This window comes from Phoca vitulina, unplaced genomic scaffold (genome assembly GCF_004348235.1).
Source record: "Phoca vitulina isolate PV1807 unplaced genomic scaffold, GSC_HSeal_1.0 scaffold8, whole genome shotgun sequence".
Lineage (NCBI taxonomy): Eukaryota > Metazoa > Chordata > Mammalia > Carnivora > Phocidae > Phoca > Phoca vitulina.
The window spans coordinates 72,445,038-72,463,988 of NW_022589711.1; the positions used below are offsets into that span (position 1 = coordinate 72,445,038).

Consider the following 18,951-nt stretch of genomic DNA (forward strand, 5'->3'; position numbering starts at 1 on the left):
AATAATCTCTTGACGGGTTCTCTCTGATTCTACATGTGCCTAATCCATTTTCCATGCAACACTGTGATGGGAACCCTTTAAATTTTAATTGGTGTCTTTCCTTCCTTAAAAAGCTTTAACAATAAAATCCAAATGCCTTACTTTTGAATAAACATGTTTGTTTATTTTAACACAGCTGGATTTAATTGATCAGCTATGCCCAAAGGGCATATCATGGATCTATTCATGATATAAACTGAGTGGCCTCCCTCAAGTTGCTTAGCCTTCCTACCTTTCATTTTTTTCCCCCACATTGCTAAAATAGTCATACTAGCACCCACCTCACAGGATTTTATGAGGTTTAAATGAAACAGTGAACAGAGAGTACTTAACACTGTGCCCCAATAGATAACAAGCACCCCATAAATATGAGCCATTGTTATCATTTAACAACGTGCCCATGTTCACACTGCTAGTTGGTGCAAAGCTGGGATTCTAACTTAGAGCTCTGAGGTGCCAAAGCTTATGATCTTTCTGCTGTGCACTCTGTATATCAGATGTCTTAAGGGAGATTTGGATGAATGTTGGCACGCATTCAGTTCAGAGTCAGATCCTCCAACACAGGCCTGTAGTGCAGAATTTCTATATCATCAACTGAAGGGAACGCTATGAGGTTTAGACACCAGACACTGGGGAGGCAAGGTTGACATTCTGTTGTGAAAGCTTAAGAGTCTGACCTGTATTTCTGCCCAGACAGAAGGCCAACCCACAACAGCCCTGATCATCCAGTGTGGGTATCTGCAGAATGAGCCAACTTCTTATTTTCCAAGAGAGAATATAAAGAATCTCCCTAAGTTCCCAAACTGGGGATGAAATAAGACTCTAAACTACCGTATCACATAGCCTGGAAAAGCGAAATTTAGCAAAGGTTACAATGGCAGATGTACTCAACTACCTACTTGTCTCCTTCTTCCCCTTCAAAAACTATAAAGCAGCTTCAGTATACTTCCCCATGATGTTTACTGATTTCAGAGAAGTAATCTATGGGCCTGTAAACCCAGGGCTGTGATTCCAAAGCTATAATATTAACCTTTGAATCCCAGTTTCAGTATCTTTAAAATGAGAATATCAGTATCTCCCTCTTAAGGTTGTTGTGAGGATTGGAGATAATGTTTTTAAAACCATAGTAACTATTATTACTAATGGTCACAGTCAAAATTACTCTAAACTACCTAGATTCTAGAGTTTGAGGAAAAAAAAAAAAGAATCTCTGGATTAATTAATGTGTCTGAAAACAGAGTACTTGGATGATGCTTGTTCAGCCTCATGGTGACACATCAACACAGAGGACCAAACTCTGAGGAGACCTGCCTCTCTCTGGGAATGCTCCAATCCAGTAGTCTTAATCCACCCAAACCAGCAAGGCTGCAGGGGTAGGAGACATTTGGTCTTGATTGCTAGGTCAATGGTTTCATTATTGTTTTATGACTACTGAAGAGATGCTCCTTGAAGTTTTCAAGGTCAGAGTTCAAGCTCCTTTTCTGCCTACCTTCTTATCTATGGCCCTAACTTTAATCTTAACTTGGACCGACTTATGGACATGATCCCCACCTTGCCTTCAGAACTCCAATTCTCAGGATCGGTATGTATCCCTACCTATGATTCGGTATTCAACCTGAACTTACAGATAGTGACCCCAGCCCTATCACAGGTTTTGTGTCTGACCCTTGCCCTAATCCTCTGATTGGAAGTGGCACCCTGGGTTCTCACTACAGCTTTGCCCTTGACTCCTATTAATAACCATATATAGGATACATCCTGTCTTTATGAAGTGGCTGCTCAGCATCAGGCTCTAGGCTTGGTGCAACTCTAGGTAGTCTTCCCACTCTCCTGGTGTGGAGGCCAGTCTTTGTCTTCCTGACATGCACTGTCTACCTCAGGTCTTGGCACTGACAGTGAGACCTAGGATTGCTGAGAACCAGTATCCAAACCATCCAACTGAATGGCAGGTTCACATCTTTGTTACATCTAGGGTTTAAAATATTGTCCATGATGGTTTTTCAAGGATCCAGGTGATAAATCTAGGCTTGAATTTAGTTAGTTTTATTACCTTTATATTCCATCTGCTTCCAAAGACAATTTGAGGCAATGTACAGTCTAAAACACATTTTTAATAGAACCACTAAAGCTAAGGTTTAAAAGGAGGGAGGGAAATATAAAAATAACCATTGCAGCAAAACAAGAACCATGTTATGAAATGGGGTAGAGATAGCTAAATTAGGAATATAGGTTAAAGAAAGTCCCTGCAATTAAACGTTAAACTAACTTAGCGCTGGGTTTCCTAGGAGCCAAAGCCATGCATTTATGTAATTCTTCTTATCTATAAAGAGAAGCAGATCATAAAAAACCAAAATGCTCCTACTTCTAAACAAAGCATAATTTATTGCAAGCATCTTTGTATTTTAAACATTGAATGGATATAGAGTCATTTAATAAAATTGAACACTTCATTTCAGTCACATGCTAGGTATTGAGAACACAAAAGAGATTAAAGCCTAGTAGGAGAGGTAGACAAGAAGAGAAACCTTTATAATGCATCGTGAGAGGTTCTATGTTAGAGACATGCCTTTGGCTCCATGTGGTGGTATAATATAATATTTCACAGTGCTATCTTGACCCAGTTTTTAAGTCATGGCTCAAAACTCTCAGTTCCTTTTCACAGGCACTTTGCTAAGCCCTCACCCCAACTACTTTCTTTATCAGGCACACATACCCAACTGCTAGAGGTTTTCAGACACTTAACACCCAGGATGGCCCCTTCTTCTGTGCTTGTGAAATCATTCAAAATACTCAATCCCAGGAAGACAGCGAGTTTAACCTAATCTCACCCAATTTGTCATAAATAAGCCACCTCTAATAGCTCCAGCTTGCTGTGACCCTGTGTTGGGTGTAACCCATGAAGCCCTTCTCTCATTTGTAGCTGCAAGTAACCAAGTGTTCTTCCTTTCGTCTATCTGAGTGTCTTTATGTTGTGTCTCATCATTAAAAGAATCTTTAAAATCTCATAAAACAGGTGACAAATTTGGTTTATAGATATAGGAATAGACCTGGGAATTCTTCCCAGAAGAGATGATTCCAAACTTTGTCTTGAAAGACAAGCAGAAGTTAGGTGAAGAGAGGTGGGGAGGAGAGAATATGAGGAGAGAGGAGAAAGTGGACTGGCAGTCGAACCCAGGGACAAGCACGTGCAGAAGCAGGGAGTGTCTGACAGATGGGACACTAAGAAAAAGATGGAGGGATGTGGAAACTTCTGGTACACCTGAGGAACTGCAAATGTTCAGTGTGTCTGAGACTGGAGTAGGAAGTATGGAGTAGAAATTAGTCAGGTGAGACAGAAGTACCAAAGAATCAGATTGTGAAGCATCTTGTAAGCCATAGTAAAAATTCTGAATTAATTCTAAAAGCTACATAGAGACAGTAAATGCTTTTAAAGATGATAAAATAATTTCTTAAATTATATTTTCTTGAGACGTCTTGGCAATATTTTAGATAATGGATTGCATGGGGCAAGTAGGGAGGATGAAACCATTTAAGAGGCATTATAATAAATTTTTCTGTAAGAGATTATGAGGACCTGAATGAAAACAGTCATGGTGGAGACAGCTCTTTGGGAGGATATTATGGAGATTTTGCCCACTGGTCTTACTGGAGAACTAGATGTGTGGAATTAGAGAGAAGATGAGCCATGAGCAACTCCAGTGTACTAGACTGGCCTGGAGAATGAGATGGGGAAATACAGGGAAGAGGAAAGTTGAGGAGTCAAGGGTAGAAAGGAAGATATATTTAGTTTTATGTCCACTAAGGTTGAAATTCTGGGGACATCCTTAATGAAGGTTTCACACTGTAGCTGGATCTATAGGTCAAGGGAACAAAGAAAGTGATCTGACTTAGTAATACTGATTTGGACATCATTCACTTCTAGCTAATTGTAGTATATAAAGCTTTGCAAGTAGAAAAGAACATGGGAGAAAGTGGAGAAAAGACCAAAGTCAGAACGCTGAAGATCATCACAGTTTTCAAAGGTGGGCAGAGGGAAAAGACTATATGAAAGAAGTTAAACAGTCATCACAGAGATGGAAGAGAATCAAGAGAAAGTTGTGTCCTACAAACCAAGGAGGAGAGAATGACAAGAAGGAAAGAGGGGTCATTATTTTCAAGACATTAAGCAAAGTGACTGACAAGCATTCCTTGAACCTAAGAGCGGGTAATTCATGGATAAGTCTGGCAAAACTAGTTTTAGGGAGGAGTCTGGTGTTAAGATGGAGAGGAAGAGGTTGATGAGAGGGGAGAAAGAAAAATGTAATATTAGGAGCAAAGTTCTAAGGAGAGGGCAGGATGGGATTAGCCTGAAATAACAACAGGGCACTTTTTCTCTGAGTAAAGAGCAAAGCAGACATAGTGGAGAGGTAATACCAAAGTTGCTAGATGGAAGGAAAAGCTGGAAGGCCCCTTAGCTGAGAATTTTGGTTTTCTCTGCAAAATAAAAGACATATAGTCAGTTATAGATTTTGAAATAATTGAATTAAAAAATATCTCTATGATTGTTATTAGAGAATGCACACACTCTGAAACCATGCATCTCTTTTCTTGCAGCAGCTAGAAAACTATACTGGGATACTAGATTTGGATTTAAGTTTTATGCTCATATCTGGTATTTGCAAGCACTTAATCCTTTTGCTTCTTTTAGATGGAAGTAGTACTATTTTGTTTAATGTCTTTTTTCACTTTGTACCCTGTAAAAGTGTATAAACTTCCTTGAAGCTTGTCCCCAGTGCTTCTGAAACTAGGGAGATATAAATCATCAACCTAGTGATAAATGAGAACGGGAAATTTTACCATATAGTGAAAATATAGTTGTGAATATTGCTCTAAAACTCCAAAGGCATTAAAAATTAAAAAAGTAAAATAGATGTTAAAAGACTCACTGAATGTACATTTACTAAAGACCCAGCAACAAAGATGTTCAGTGGAAGATATCTGATCACCAAAGCGAGTTTATACCTGATAGTGTCAGACCTTCCATAATTCTATGTAGTCCTGTAACAACAGCCAACGACAAGTATGAAACTAATATAAATAATGTTAGTTAATATTTATTGAGTGCTTGCTCCGTTTCAGGGGCTGCACTAAAGATTTCACCTGTCCTATATCTTTCCCTCACCACCTGCTACATATGGAGAAACAGTTACTGAACAGTTAAATGACTCCCTCAAAGTTACACAGCTTGTATGTGGGACAATTATGTTGTAGAGTTCATATTGATACGCTGCAAAGGAATTTTTTTCCAAGATACGCTGTTTTCAGATTAGCATTATTTTTCTCACAATCCTAAATCCCATGCTATATTTTCATAAATGAATAATTTAAAGTTAGACTCTTGTACTTCTAGTTGCACACAGTCCAAAATCTCCCATTCTCGGTATCTCTGGGCACTGGACGGGTACTCTGATTGTGGGAAGATAATGTAAGAGTACACAAATAATCATCATCAGTTATTGATTCAAGCCACCATTTATTGACCATCCACTATGTGTCAGATACTGTTTTAATCTCTTCATATGTAAGTTCATCCTCTACAGTGTATTTTGTAATGCACTATGAAATTGTTTAGGGGACACAAGAAGACACAATTATTTATTTTTATTTGGTACAATATCTATTATAAAAAATTACCTTTAAACATATTTTATGAGGGGCGCCTGGGTGGCTCAGTTGGTTGAGCGACTGCCTTCAGCTCAGGTCATGATCCTGGAGTTCCGGGATCGAGTCCCGCATCGGACTCCCTGCTCAGCGGGGAGTCTGCTTCTCCCTCTGATCCTCCCCCTCTCATGCTCTCTGTCTCCCATTCTCTCTCTCAGATAAATAAATAAAAAATCTTAAAAAAAAAATTTTATGAATGTAACTAGAAAAAAATCCTAGATATTATTCTGAAGGAAGACATGCGAAGATACTTTCCACAAAGAGAAAAAGAGGGAAAGGAAAGGCAACTGGCAAGTATTAAGGCCACTGTGCTAACATTTCATTGTCTTGTTCTGCTTTGTTTTAACCTTGGATATAGAAGGTAGAGTTCACCATAATACTCAATTCAAGGAAAATTCTCATCACCCCCTAGTCCTTGGAGGGACATCCTTGTTTGATGTGTTCACTTTTAACCATAGAGTCCATTCTCAGTCTCCCCCAGTCCTGATGGGCAGCCATTCTAGTGTGTTACATGCATTCCTTTTTATAAGGTATGTGTCCTTGTACAGTGTATAATATTGATTTTTGTGAATTATTATCCTGGTTTTATTGGATATAGACACAGTTAGAGAGACAGAGATAGAAATGATACAGACCCTGAAGATCAGAGAGACTAAGAAACTGGGCCAAGATCACACAACTCTCATGTGATGCAGTAGAATTTAGACCTCAGTCTGCCTCTGTCTAAAATTGTCAGTCTTACCTTCCCAATTCTTCAAACTGTGGAAAAAAATGTAGAAAAAAAGGAAAGTTTCTAAATGCATTCCTAAAATCCAAGTAGTTGGAAAATGTTTTTGAATTGGGTTAATAACAACATGGATGAAAACTTGAGAAGTTCATGATTTTTCCCAAGGCTACAGAATGGGGATGAGGAGGACAGGGGGGAAGTGTTCCTTAAATTCAATTTTTGGGAATTAAATTTATCACCTACCACACAAAAGTGATTAATATTGCGAGGGTGAGGAATCTGATAATGACTGAGAGATGCCATCAACCTGACAAACTAAACAATTTTTTTAACCTGACATATCCCTTTTCAAGACATCAGCTGTCATCTGAAATGAATTCTGTTTCTAATTTGTCTTCATAAATAATGCAACTAATTGAAAGGTAGTTACAATGAAAGTCTTTAACCTCTTTCATCTCCAATTTTAGGGCAATCTCTTTGCATTCCCTGGAAAGAACCTTCTACTCCTTCTATTGTATAAAACTTAGACATCACTGATCAGCACCCTGAGATCAAAACAAAAGAATCCATTGTGTAAAGACCACCACATCTAATGGCTTTCTCGATCTTTTTTTTTCTAAGTTTAGCATTAACTTAAAATGTGAAACTCATAAAAATCTGATATAAGAAAATTTATTCAAGCTCAAAGTTTTACTAAGGGTATCTTTATTTAATCAAGCTTCCAGGTTGTCCTTCCCTCCTCTTCTTGTCACTTAACCTCTGTTTGTTTAGAATTAAAATATGACTTACTCTGTCACACACTTATTTACATGGAAAAAATCTTTGGTTTGCAGCTTTCCCGTTCTCCTTTTTTTCTGTTCCTCTCTCATTTACTGAGACTAAAAAAGAGCCATTGAACAAAAACAGATTCTGACCATTCCCAGCAACTACAAATGAAGAATCCTTGTATTAAAAACTAAAATAATTAAAATGTTGTTGATTTGAGGTTTCTCTGTGCAGACATCAGTGATTCCATTTGTTTATTCGTGAGTGTAGATGTTAATAAACCTATGTGCTGAAGGCATGAAAGAGATGTAAGAGAACTATGCAATCATTAAAACTTTCAATCATTTAATTATTTCACCCCTTTGGAAAGGCCAATTTCAACAAATATATCAGGGGAAGGACATGATTATGAATGCAGATTTGAGCTGAGTGTGTTTTGCCAGGTTGCTATTAAAAATGGAAATTTATGAAAGATTTTGTGAGGTATATCAAATTATAGCTAAAACCTTACAATTTACTTAAAATGCAAATTATACAGCTAAATACAGAAAATTTGGGTAATATAAATTATTTTAGTATCTAGCTCCTGGCTGTTAAAAAATATCCACTGGTAGGGGCGCCTGGGTGGCTCAGATGGTTAAGCAACTGCTTTCAGCTCAGGTCATGATCCCAGGGTCCTGGGATTGAGCCCCACGTCGGGCTCCCTGCTCAGCGGGAAGCCTGATTCTCCTTCTCCCGCTCCTCCTTGCTTGTGTTCCTGCTCTCGCTATCTCTCTCTGTGTCAAATAAATAAATAAGATCTTTAAAAAAAAATCCACTGGCAAGAGAAGAAGTTTAGTCTACATTATCATTACTACTTATATTTGGTAATATTTACTAAAGTCTGCCTCTCAACAATGACAAAACCACTAATTAAAAGCTATTGAAGGATAATATATTTTGTAATAGAGAATATACTGGCAAAGGTCCAAAAGCTAGAAATACTGCAATGAGTTTGAGTTTTTCCCCAATAAGGAAATCCATCTGGGTAAAGTCCTTGTATTTTTTAATATTCTGTTATAATAATAGTTAACATTTAATTAATACTTGCCAGGTATTTTGCAGGTATTAACTTATGTCTAAAAAATAGAAGAGAAGAATGGAGATAAACCAGAGAAGGGGTGAATAAAGGAGAACAATGAGTATATTTGTCTGCTCAGGTGCCATTACAAAATACCACTTATTGTGTGGCTTAATCAACAGAAATTTAATTTGAAAGTCCAAGACCCAGGTTCCAGCAGGATTCGGTTTCTGGTGAGAGCTCACTTCTTGGCTTCAGATGGCCACCTTCTAGCTTATTCTCACAGGGAGGAGACAGAGGGCAAGCTATATCTCTAAGATAGGTGATTGGGCTAGATTATTTCTCAGATTCTTCTCAGATATAATTATAAAAAGCAGTATTTTCACAAAAGCACTAATGTATTTTTTTTCAATAAAAACACTTAAGTTACACACTCATTTTTATTACACTGGATATAAAATTCTTACCCTGTTTTTATGCTTGGACTTTCTAAAGTTTAAGTTCTTTAAACACTTTTCAAGTAAAATTAGAGCTGTATAGAGTAATTATTATACATAGTTCAGTAGAGTTTTAAAAAATATATGTTAGCAGTTGATTTGTTATGAATTAGTAATTTTAGAAACTCCATAAAATTAAAACACTTTAGAGATGAAGTAACTTTAAGGCCACTTTGTCCAATTTTCACATTTTACACATAAGGAAACCAGGGTGCAGAGAAATTACGTGATTTATGGAAGCCCACATGCCAATTTGGATTCCCACTGTGCTCCTGCCCCTAATCCATGGACAGAGGTAATGGTGAACCATAAGAACATCAACACATCTATCTGATGATTGCTACAAAAGATGATTGCTAAAAGTTTCCATTTTTTAAGCTTTTGGTTTCCAAGCAAAGGAAAATTTAAAAGTATGTGAATTGCTTGATAATACCTGTGTTAATGGAGACTCTGAACAGCAAGTCAATTCTGGCAAGAATTCCATTTTTGTCTACTTCCTGACGCTGTGTCTGTGCCCTTCCACCAACCAGGCACAGCTGCTCTCACTTGTTGTGGTCCTCTCCCCATGTGGGACATCTCAGACTGGCTTTTCTGATGCTGTCTCTCAGGAGAGGTCACAGCAGGTCAGGAAGTATGCTCCTCAAGGACAGGGAGCCAGGCCTCTGGCATGGAATCCTATCATAAAGGAGGCTATAGGGACAAAGAGTCACTGATCAGCTTTGCTTTAGTTGTATGACGGTACCGTGAGATAGTACTGTGGCACAACAGTGTCATGAGACCCTTCCATGTAGACTATACCTTCTTAAGAAGTGCCATCATAAGGACAAAAAGACAGGTGGAATATTTTGAGCTGTCACAGACACTTAGAGGAATCTGATGAAAATAATAAGCTCTAGTTCCCAGAAAAATGACATGCATTCCAAGAATTTACAGACAAATTCAGAAGCTCAAACTGAAGTCCATTGGGACTAAGTTCCCCAGTTTTACTGGGATCACATTTTTATCAGCAGTCCAAGCAACCCTTTAAAAGGAGCCAAGTGGCCTATACACTCATACTTCTTGCCACAGCAGCCTACTATGATAGACCCGTTCTCTTAGAGCATTTCATGCAACTTCATCATTCTGGCAGAGGCTGACTAATAACTGCTGGCCATATATCACCACAAGTGCATAATCCCTAGAGAAGGGGCCCTGAAGAAAATGAAATCATCTGAAACTCTGTAAATGTTTAGGGGTGCAGGGAGTTTACTTTACTGTAGCTGTGATTAAGAGAAAGTGCAAAGAGCACCAGAAGCCATAATTCAAAAAGTCACACTATGACTGATGGGCAGAATGGGGCAAAGGAAGGAAAAGAAGGGAGGGAGGAAGGGAGAAATGGAGGCAATTAATTTCAAGTACTCCAAAGTAGTAGAACAATAAAATTCCATAACTCCATCTTTTCTTCTGTGACTACCATGAGTCATGATGAATTTCTGTCTACTACAATTTTGCAGTAAGCACCAACCACCATTTTCTATCCCCTGCCAGGTAAAAAATCCCAACAAGAAAGTGAGCTAATTTAATTTCCTTGTTTTTAAAAATATCTAACCCTTCCTACAATATAACCCAAAATACAAACCAATATGAAACTCAGTTCTCTACAGTAAACCTTTTTTTCTTCAAAACAAATAAGTAAATAGTTCTTATCCTCAAGCTCACATTATTAGTCTTTAAACACAAAGTGCTTAAATTCTTCTTGAGCTCATTTTAAGAAGAATGCTGTAACTGTGTCAACTGAGATTGTTAAGACCCTTCAGTGTATTACGTGAGAGAGCCATCAGGATTTCCACCAAGATCAAGTGCTCTTCTCAGTCTAGTACCTTTTGTAGAGTAACGTCCAAGGGGTTAATGTTTTAAAAAGATTATAACCATGAAATCCATATTTCTCATTAGCTTAATTTGTGCCATATTTTATATATATATATGCTGAAATTCTGCATGAGAAGATCAGCATAAGGAACTGTAAATAAGTTATTACCACAGTGTCCATGTATCTGCACAGTAGGAATTGGCTTTTAAGCAATAGAAATAGAAAAGATAAACCATAATATCCTTATCTAACTCCACTTTTGACCTGAAGTCATTAGAACAAAAAATTAGAAAATTCAAGGGCACTGTTGGTGAAGAATAAGAAAAGCACTTAATGATTTTACTAAGAAATAGACATTAACTACCAGAACTTAGAAAATTATACCTGTGTATATAAATTACTTGGTAATTATTAAAGTGTTTATTTGGCCTTTTCATAAAGACCAGATATCAGAGATTTATATAAATCATGACTTTGCAAAATATTTTATATCGGATATAAAAATTCACCAGTTTAATCTTTACTGATAAATACCTCATCGGCATGTCTCAATAATCCCGCTGCTCCTAAATATTTTGTGACTGAGAGAAATTAGAGTGGCAGTTTAAGGATGTTACCCTGAAGACCTTACTGGTTGGGGATGTGGATGGGAAAGGGATTCCTGTTGCTAAAACCAGTAATCCTGTAAAAAGAAGGGGTTATTTGGCTGACTTAAATATGCATGTGCTGCTGTCCCATCACTTGTCCCTGCTGTAGAAACAATTATGATGATACTGAGTTCCCTGGTTGCTAGGGTATGACTTCTATCTGTATTTTCACTCGACTTTGGCAGAATCCTTTTTTTGCTCTCAGGACCCCATTTTCTCATATCAAAATCAAAAAACCTATGACTAGGACATCTGTACCTGTTTCCCTTGGTCTTTTCTCATTTCCTATAAGCCATGTCCAGAAAAGGAAAAAGGGAGTACGTGTTATGAAACTAGCTGAAATTGGCTGATTCCTATTCCAAGTTTCATAATTACTGAATACCTATAAAATACTAATAATTTTTAGTAAATGGACTAGTGAACAAGGCTGATATAAGTTAAACCAGTAATTAAATTGTGCTGAACAAGATGCTACTTTTTTAATATAACAAATACTTTTAAAAGAGACCTTGAGATGAAATTAGAATGCACACGATTCCATCTGGGGATCATGTTCAATTAAAAAAAACCAGTTTTATGTAAATTACTTTAGTTAAAACAAAAAGAGCATATAGAAAACATACAGGGAGGACAGTATTTTCAAAGTTTATTCTATTTTTTCTGTGCACATACTGATTTTAGAAAGTTTATAAAATTCAGAAATACACAAAGACGATTTAAAATAAGAACACAAGCACCCAAAATTGATATCTAGGAACACTTTGATGTACAACAAATTATAGTAACCTCATATTTAATCTGTATAATTTTAACTATTCTTGAGCAACCCTAAGATCCTTGACCTATAATCTGTTATAAATTTTGCTGTTACAATCATGAGCCCAGTTCTGAATCTGATCCAAAATGAGTGAGAATTGTAGCTAGTGATTGTAATAGACCAGCATCTCTCTTCATTGTGGCTCTATGATGTACGTGTGTATAACCAATAACTAACAAATTTATATTTCACTGCATATGGCAGAAATTATATTCTATGCAAACAGTCACATTTGGAGATTCAAGTTTTGCTTATGAATGTTAATTTCTATATTTCCTTCCCCATCTTTTTTGTCTTTTAGTCTTTTAATAGCTAAATATATTTTTTATTCTAAGAGACAGATTTGTACTTGGAAACCATCAGCTTCTATAGATATTTTTACAATAGAAAAACCTTTCCTTCCTGCCCCTACATGGGCAGGTCGATTTTCATTGAAAACGGCTTCAAGCTGGTTCTAATATTTACTCACTTATGCAGGTGCGTTCATCAGCATGGAGTCTGTATCCCGTATCACATTCACAGTGGAAGGTGCCCAGAGTGTTAATACGGCACTGCTGGCAGCCTCCATTCACCACCACACATTCATCGACATCTAGAGGAGAAAGACAGATGGCCAGGATTACAATGTCATTCCAATGTCAGCTTCGGAGAAGTGGCACAGTATTTCTTTGATACACAGTATGTGTTATATTGTACAAAGGGACTGTCTCTGTTGCCACAAATCTTTGCTTGTTTGATCCATTTTGCTCTACAGTGTAAACAAGAGAATGTAGATAGAAACTTTATTGAGCTTTTTAAATCCCAGCAACGATGAGCATAGGGATTGTCTCACAGTTTTCTATTCTTCACATACTAGTTAATTAGACAGATCTGAGATATAGATATTTCCTTGGGGAAGGAAAACCGGAGGGGAGAATTTCAATGAGCTCCTCTATCTGGAGCAGCACACGCTGGTAGATAAACACCCATTATTGGTCTGATGCTGCTGAATAAAGCCAATAATAGAGTTAAGACCTTGAATCTCCTTCTCATGTGCTATGGTGGCCATCAAGGCAAAGATAGATAAATTCAAATAAAATCATGGTCTGGAGTTCTTAAAAATACATCAATACATTTGCTCCATTGATTCAAGCTTCTTCCTTTTCATTCAGGGTTCCATTTTCTGAAATACTTAACATGTTTATGTGAAGTTTAATTTTAGAAAAAATGAAAAGAGATCAAGACTTATGGTCATGTATGTCTTATGATAAGTCAAGGTCATGATAAATTCAAGTAATATTCACTTTTCTTTAGGAAAGGAAAACAAATTCATCTCCCAGAATCTCTATTTCCTTATACCCTATGTAAATCAGTACTTATGTATCTAACATCATGAAGAGAAAATACCCACAACGTAAGAAAACTTTTCAGGTGATCAGTGGAAAAAAGGTTTCTAGCTTTTCTTGTTTGGAGAATATTGTAACTTGGAATCTATGTCTTTTGGCAAGTGTCAACATAAAAATCAGGCAGAGGTGGAGATTTGACATGGAAAAGCATGTGTCTCAGGAAGAAAATGTCCCTGACTTTCCATGTGTCCTCAGTTCCAGATATTCTGTCAAAGAATGTTGGGTATGAATATTTGTCACTAAAATATGTTATAATGATACACAATTAGCTTTACATTGAGTGAGATTAATTCCACAGGGCAAGATCCTTACTTGGGAAGGCATCAACATTGACAAGGAATACTATTGCCATACCTCATCATAGGACTTTTTCATACTAAAACCATCTGATCTGCAACGAATGTTTTATACTGTGGTAAAAACTATAGACCTTGACTTGAGGGAAGAAAAAGAGTTTCTTTCATTTGGCTTTGCTGTGTGTGTGTGTGTGTGTGTGTGTGTGTGTGAGTGTGAGAGAAAGAGAAAGAAAAAAATCCACATTTTGTACAATCTAGTATTTTCCTTCTAAATTTAGATATCCTGCAATAATTTCTGATATTTTAAGAGGAATCCTATTTTAGAGATAAGAACTACTAACTTTTCAAAGTATTAGAATTTTTATTAAATTGTGAGTCTGTGAAAAGCAAACCTGTAAGTCTTTTTCATATAAACTAATGTTGATTCAGAATTCTCCATTTGTTATTTGTACTTTATATAGGGCTTTAACATTTATGTTAGCTAAATTTTTATCTTTCCAGCTTTAGGATATTATTCCACAAGGTTGAGATATAATTTTGAATTTTAATTCTGTTAACCCCTGAATTAGCTATCCTTTCCAGGTCTTTTACTTTAGATCTACAGGTAAAACCCTTAATTCCCAAGAATCATATGTTTTATATGATAAAAGCATTAAAAATTTTCTATAAAAATTATTATAACATACCATACATATGTATTAAATACATTAAAAATATCTTAAACGGTGTGCACAAATAAAAATGATTACTTTTGAGGACAGAATAAGGTCATCTAGATTGAGTGGAGTGCAGTATGTGTGGGTGGGAGGGTGTTGGACAAAGATTTTATCCACATCTCCAATGTTCTAATTTTATATAAGAGAAAGTTATTCTGGTATTACTGGTATAATAAAACGTAATTTTTTCTTCCTTTTTAATTAAACTACAGTTGACACACAATGTTACACTAGTTTCAGGTATACAACATACTGAATGGACAAGTCTCTATGTTGTGCCATGCTCCCCACAAGTGTAGCTACCACTTGTCACCACACAGTGCTCTTCCAATACCCCTGACTGTATTCCCTATGCTGTACCTCTGATTCCTGGGTCTTATTCATTCCAAAACTAGAAGCCTGGATCTCCCACTCCACTCTACCTGTTTTGTCCATCTCCCCATTCCCCACTCCTCTGGCAACTATCAATTTGTTCTCTGTATTTATGGGTCTGTTTCTGCTTTTTGTTTGTTTGTTCATTTGTTTTGTTTTTTAGATCCCACATGTAAGTGAAATCATAAGGCATTTGTCTTTCTCTCTGACTTATTTCATTTAGCATAAAAAGTAATTTTATTTCATTTTTTTTAAAGATTTTATTTATTTATTTGAGAGAGAGAATGAGATAGAGAGAGCATGAGAGGGGGGAGGGTCAGAGGGAGAAGCAGACTCCCTGCTGAGCAGGGAGTCCAATGCAGAACTCAATCCCGGGACTCCAGGATCATGACCTGAGCTGAAGGCACTCGCTTAACCAACTGAGCCACCCAGGCGCCCTAGCATAAAAAGTAATTTTAAAGAAGTGTAATATGACCACCTCTCTTTGCCCCTCCTTACCAAGCTTCATTAATTTTCTGACTGAAGAAATCAAATTAATGTAAAAAAAGAGTAATCATTGGGTTTATTCCAAAGATAAGAATGGACATCAATTCTGAGAGTGAGTCTTCTTTCAGTATGTTTTGGTGCGTTCATATTCTAAATCTGCCCCAGAGCTATAATTAAAGTACTGTAATTTATTATACACACACACACACACACACACACACACACACACATACACACACACAAGCAACCAAACTGCCCCTGGACTTTGAGTTAAATAATCTTGGGGAAAATATCTTAGTGTTGAAACTTACTAGCCTGTCACCTTGCTCTCTGAAACTACTATAAAATGGGATAATAATGATTGTCATATGTACTATGCTATGATTTCTTTTTTCCTTCCCTGTTCATGCATAAGATTTTGAAATAGATTGCTAATGACTGAGATTACATGTAGAAATTAAACAACAGGCAATTTTATTCCACTAAATAGTGGAGCTAACAATATAAGACTATAAAGTGAGAGTGCAAGACAGAAACAGTAAAGAACATGGGAATTCAAAGGAAAAAAGTCCATCTGGGGCTAGAGGGATAAGGGAATGTTAGAGGGTAAACATTGAGCAGTTAAGTGCGTGCAGAAGAGGGTGGGTAATGCAAAGGTGCAGTGGTTTGAATGTGCACAGTGTCTGAGATTCAGCATTCAGATCTGTCAAGCTGGAGAGTAAGCTTGATGAAAGGAAGTAAAGTTGAAAAACAAACCTAAAACTCCTTTTAATTAATTTGGCAAAGCGTTCCTCTTCTTGATTTACAATACAATACACTTCTAGGCAGGTTGAGACATCATAGGCTGTGTTCACACAGGAGCTAAGCAAACTTATTAACAGTTAAAAAAATCAATCATTTCTAGAGTGGTACCAAATACAAAGTAATTGGTTTGACTTTCTTTTTCTTTTATGCCTTTTCAGAATACATTGAATGTACTGATTGGGCATTGTATAACTAATAGTTCTCGTGCCTGGCAGCATGCTAGAATCACTTGGTGAGCATATAAAAATACTCATGCCCTGGTTCTACCCTTAAAGAGGCTTATTTAATTGGTCTGGGGTAAGATCTGGGAATAAAACATTTTAAAATCACCCTAAGTGATCCTAATATGTAGCCAGAGTTGAGATCCCCTGATGTAGTTAATGCTTTAAGCACCTAGGATCTTGTTAAAATGTAGATGCTAATTCAGTAGATCTGGAGCTGAGGGGCTGAGATTCTGCATTTCTGCCTAGATCCAAGGCAATTCTGATGTTGTTGGCCTGTGGACTGTACTCTGAGAAGCAAGAGTATAGACGGTCCTCTGATCACATGGATCAAAAATGTCATGATTGGTTCAACTTCTCAGTTGTTTGACCAAAGCAGACCAATTCAGTTCAAGTGGACAAATCAATACTCTGACCAAAATTATATACATTTTTCTATTTACTATATATATTAGATAATATATATATTTTCATATGTGTTCTGTATTTTTATTTTAATGATTTATATTTTAATTATCTACAAAAACCTCTGAAAATAAACCACCAATATTTCCCACAATATTCTTTCAATAATAGTTAATAATTTTGACTATTTTAGCACCATTTGTTATAAGAAATTACTTGCTTCTATGAAACATGAAGGGCACTTTAGTTCTTTTCTGATGGAATACCTCTGATATAGGATAAAACCGGGTTAGATTGCCATGATATTAGACACTCACGGTGAAGCTGTCACAAGTGATTTTCTTTTCCATCAAGATTCTGTCCAACAGAGTTAAAAAAACAGAAATGTCAATATTACATTAAAATGTTATTATCAAGTATACTTCATGTGAAAAAACTATTCCTCCAAAAATTCTCTGAGTTATATCTTCATGTTAGATGCTTAAAGAAAGCCCTGTCCTTAGAATTGGAGCTCTGGGACATTGCTGGGAATAATGATAAAGAGATTAGAATTTTTTTCAGCATTATCTCTGTGATATAGACCAAGGATTTCAAGATTTTTATACTATAAAAGAATGTCAGAAAGAATCAACTATGTCTGCTATTTTTCTTTTTAATGTTCTTTTTCTAAATATTTCTGCTGTATTTATTCCCAAAACTATTTCCCTAGATGGTCACAGATTATAATAGCTTAAAAGAATTCACATTATTATCAAATGTATTTTGCACATAAAAGCTCCCTGAGACAACAATGATCCACTTTTGTTTCCAAACAACCAAAATTGTTTCATATTATTTTCTTAGAGTGTACAACCAGAATAAGATAAATTATTCTTCCATTTCCCTTTTAATATATTATTCTCAGAAACCTGTTGACTGGAAATGAGTGTTTCCAGGTTGCTTTATGATGGAGATTACATTGTAGAAGTGTTAGGTTTGGAGGAAATATTGAAGGGTATAGTGAAGATTCCACTAGATTTTCCACATGGCTTTATTTTCACTCTGTTATACCATAATCTTTCACTCTCATATACTATAGTATATCAAAACTTCTAACTATTCACTTGTAATTCTGTAGTGCCTGATTGAATGAACTCCCTAAGGTCAAAGATTTTGTTTTATTAAGCTTTTCTGGCATAGAGTCAATATTCCATAAATGTTGTATGAATGAATGAATGAATGTGTGACTTGAGAGCCATGCACAGCATTTAGTCTTTTGTCCATCCACATCCATTCATGGGATTTCTTAAAATTGGGCTCTGATTGCACTTATCTCTCTTTACCCTTGCAGTAGGATGCTTGATACTTGTTTTGATCATTAACAAGTAGCTCTTAAAATCCAGGGCACAGAATCATTTCTAAGTTTGCAAAGAATAAATGTGAACTGTGTCTGAGGTGAATATTTACTGATCGTCTGTTAAGGATTTCATCTGTTTTTATCTTCCTCACTCATACTAGATAACCCCAGGTTTTCCTTTGGGGAATTTTATCTCTTCCACTTTAGAAAAGGCATATAGTTTATGTGAGATTGGTGAACACAACTCCTCTCTCAAATCCAAGGTAGACTCTACTTCACATTATCTTACCTCCATTTGCCATAGTGATTGAACAAGGTTATCTCTTCATTAGCATATAATTTTCTCAGGAATGAATGAATTTGTTCAGATGTGATCCAATCATCATGAAGCTCAACATGTGGGCTGGGAATCCTGGGACACAGATGCCTTCTTGCTCTGGAAATTATAAAGTGTGGATGTGAGCCATGAATGAAGCTACACTAAAGATAAAGCCAACAAGCAGGACAGAACTGAAGGGCTCACAGAGAACCTCAGTTGAGACCCTGCTTGAACTGTGCCTGAAGTCCTCCCTACCTCTAGACTTCTCAGTTAAGTGATCCAATAACCCCCTTTTATTGTTTAAGATTTTGAGTTGCACAATTCTATTGTTTATAAACAAAATCATACTGATACATGTATACTGTAAAGATGGTGTGAAGGAGGAAGTCTCCAAGTGCAGTTCAAACTCAGCATACACTTATCAAAAAGATTTATTGTCCTCTAATCAGTAACGTGTTTTAATCTATATTTCATCAAGGGTCAGAAAAAGTCATGTAGCTCTTCCTTATA

The 18,951-nt window shown here is 36.4% G+C and overlaps 1 protein-coding gene across 6 annotated transcripts in view; it reads right to left on the bottom strand.

Moving 5' to 3' along the window:
- LOC116634082 (EGF-like and EMI domain-containing protein 1) overlaps window positions 1–18,951 on the bottom strand; it is a 649,939-nt gene that overhangs the window by 187,760 nt on the left and 443,228 nt on the right. For 4 of the 6 annotated variants that reach the window (XM_032407255.1, XM_032407258.1, XM_032407257.1 and 1 more), the window contains one exon: window positions 12,571–12,693. In XM_032407255.1, coding sequence (XP_032263146.1) covers window positions 12,571–12,693 — 123 coding nt within the window. Of the gene's footprint in view, window positions 1–9,221; window positions 9,479–12,570; window positions 12,694–18,951 lie in introns of all 6 variants that reach the window. The other 2 variants (XM_032407260.1, XM_032407259.1) reach the window with 1 other exon arrangement.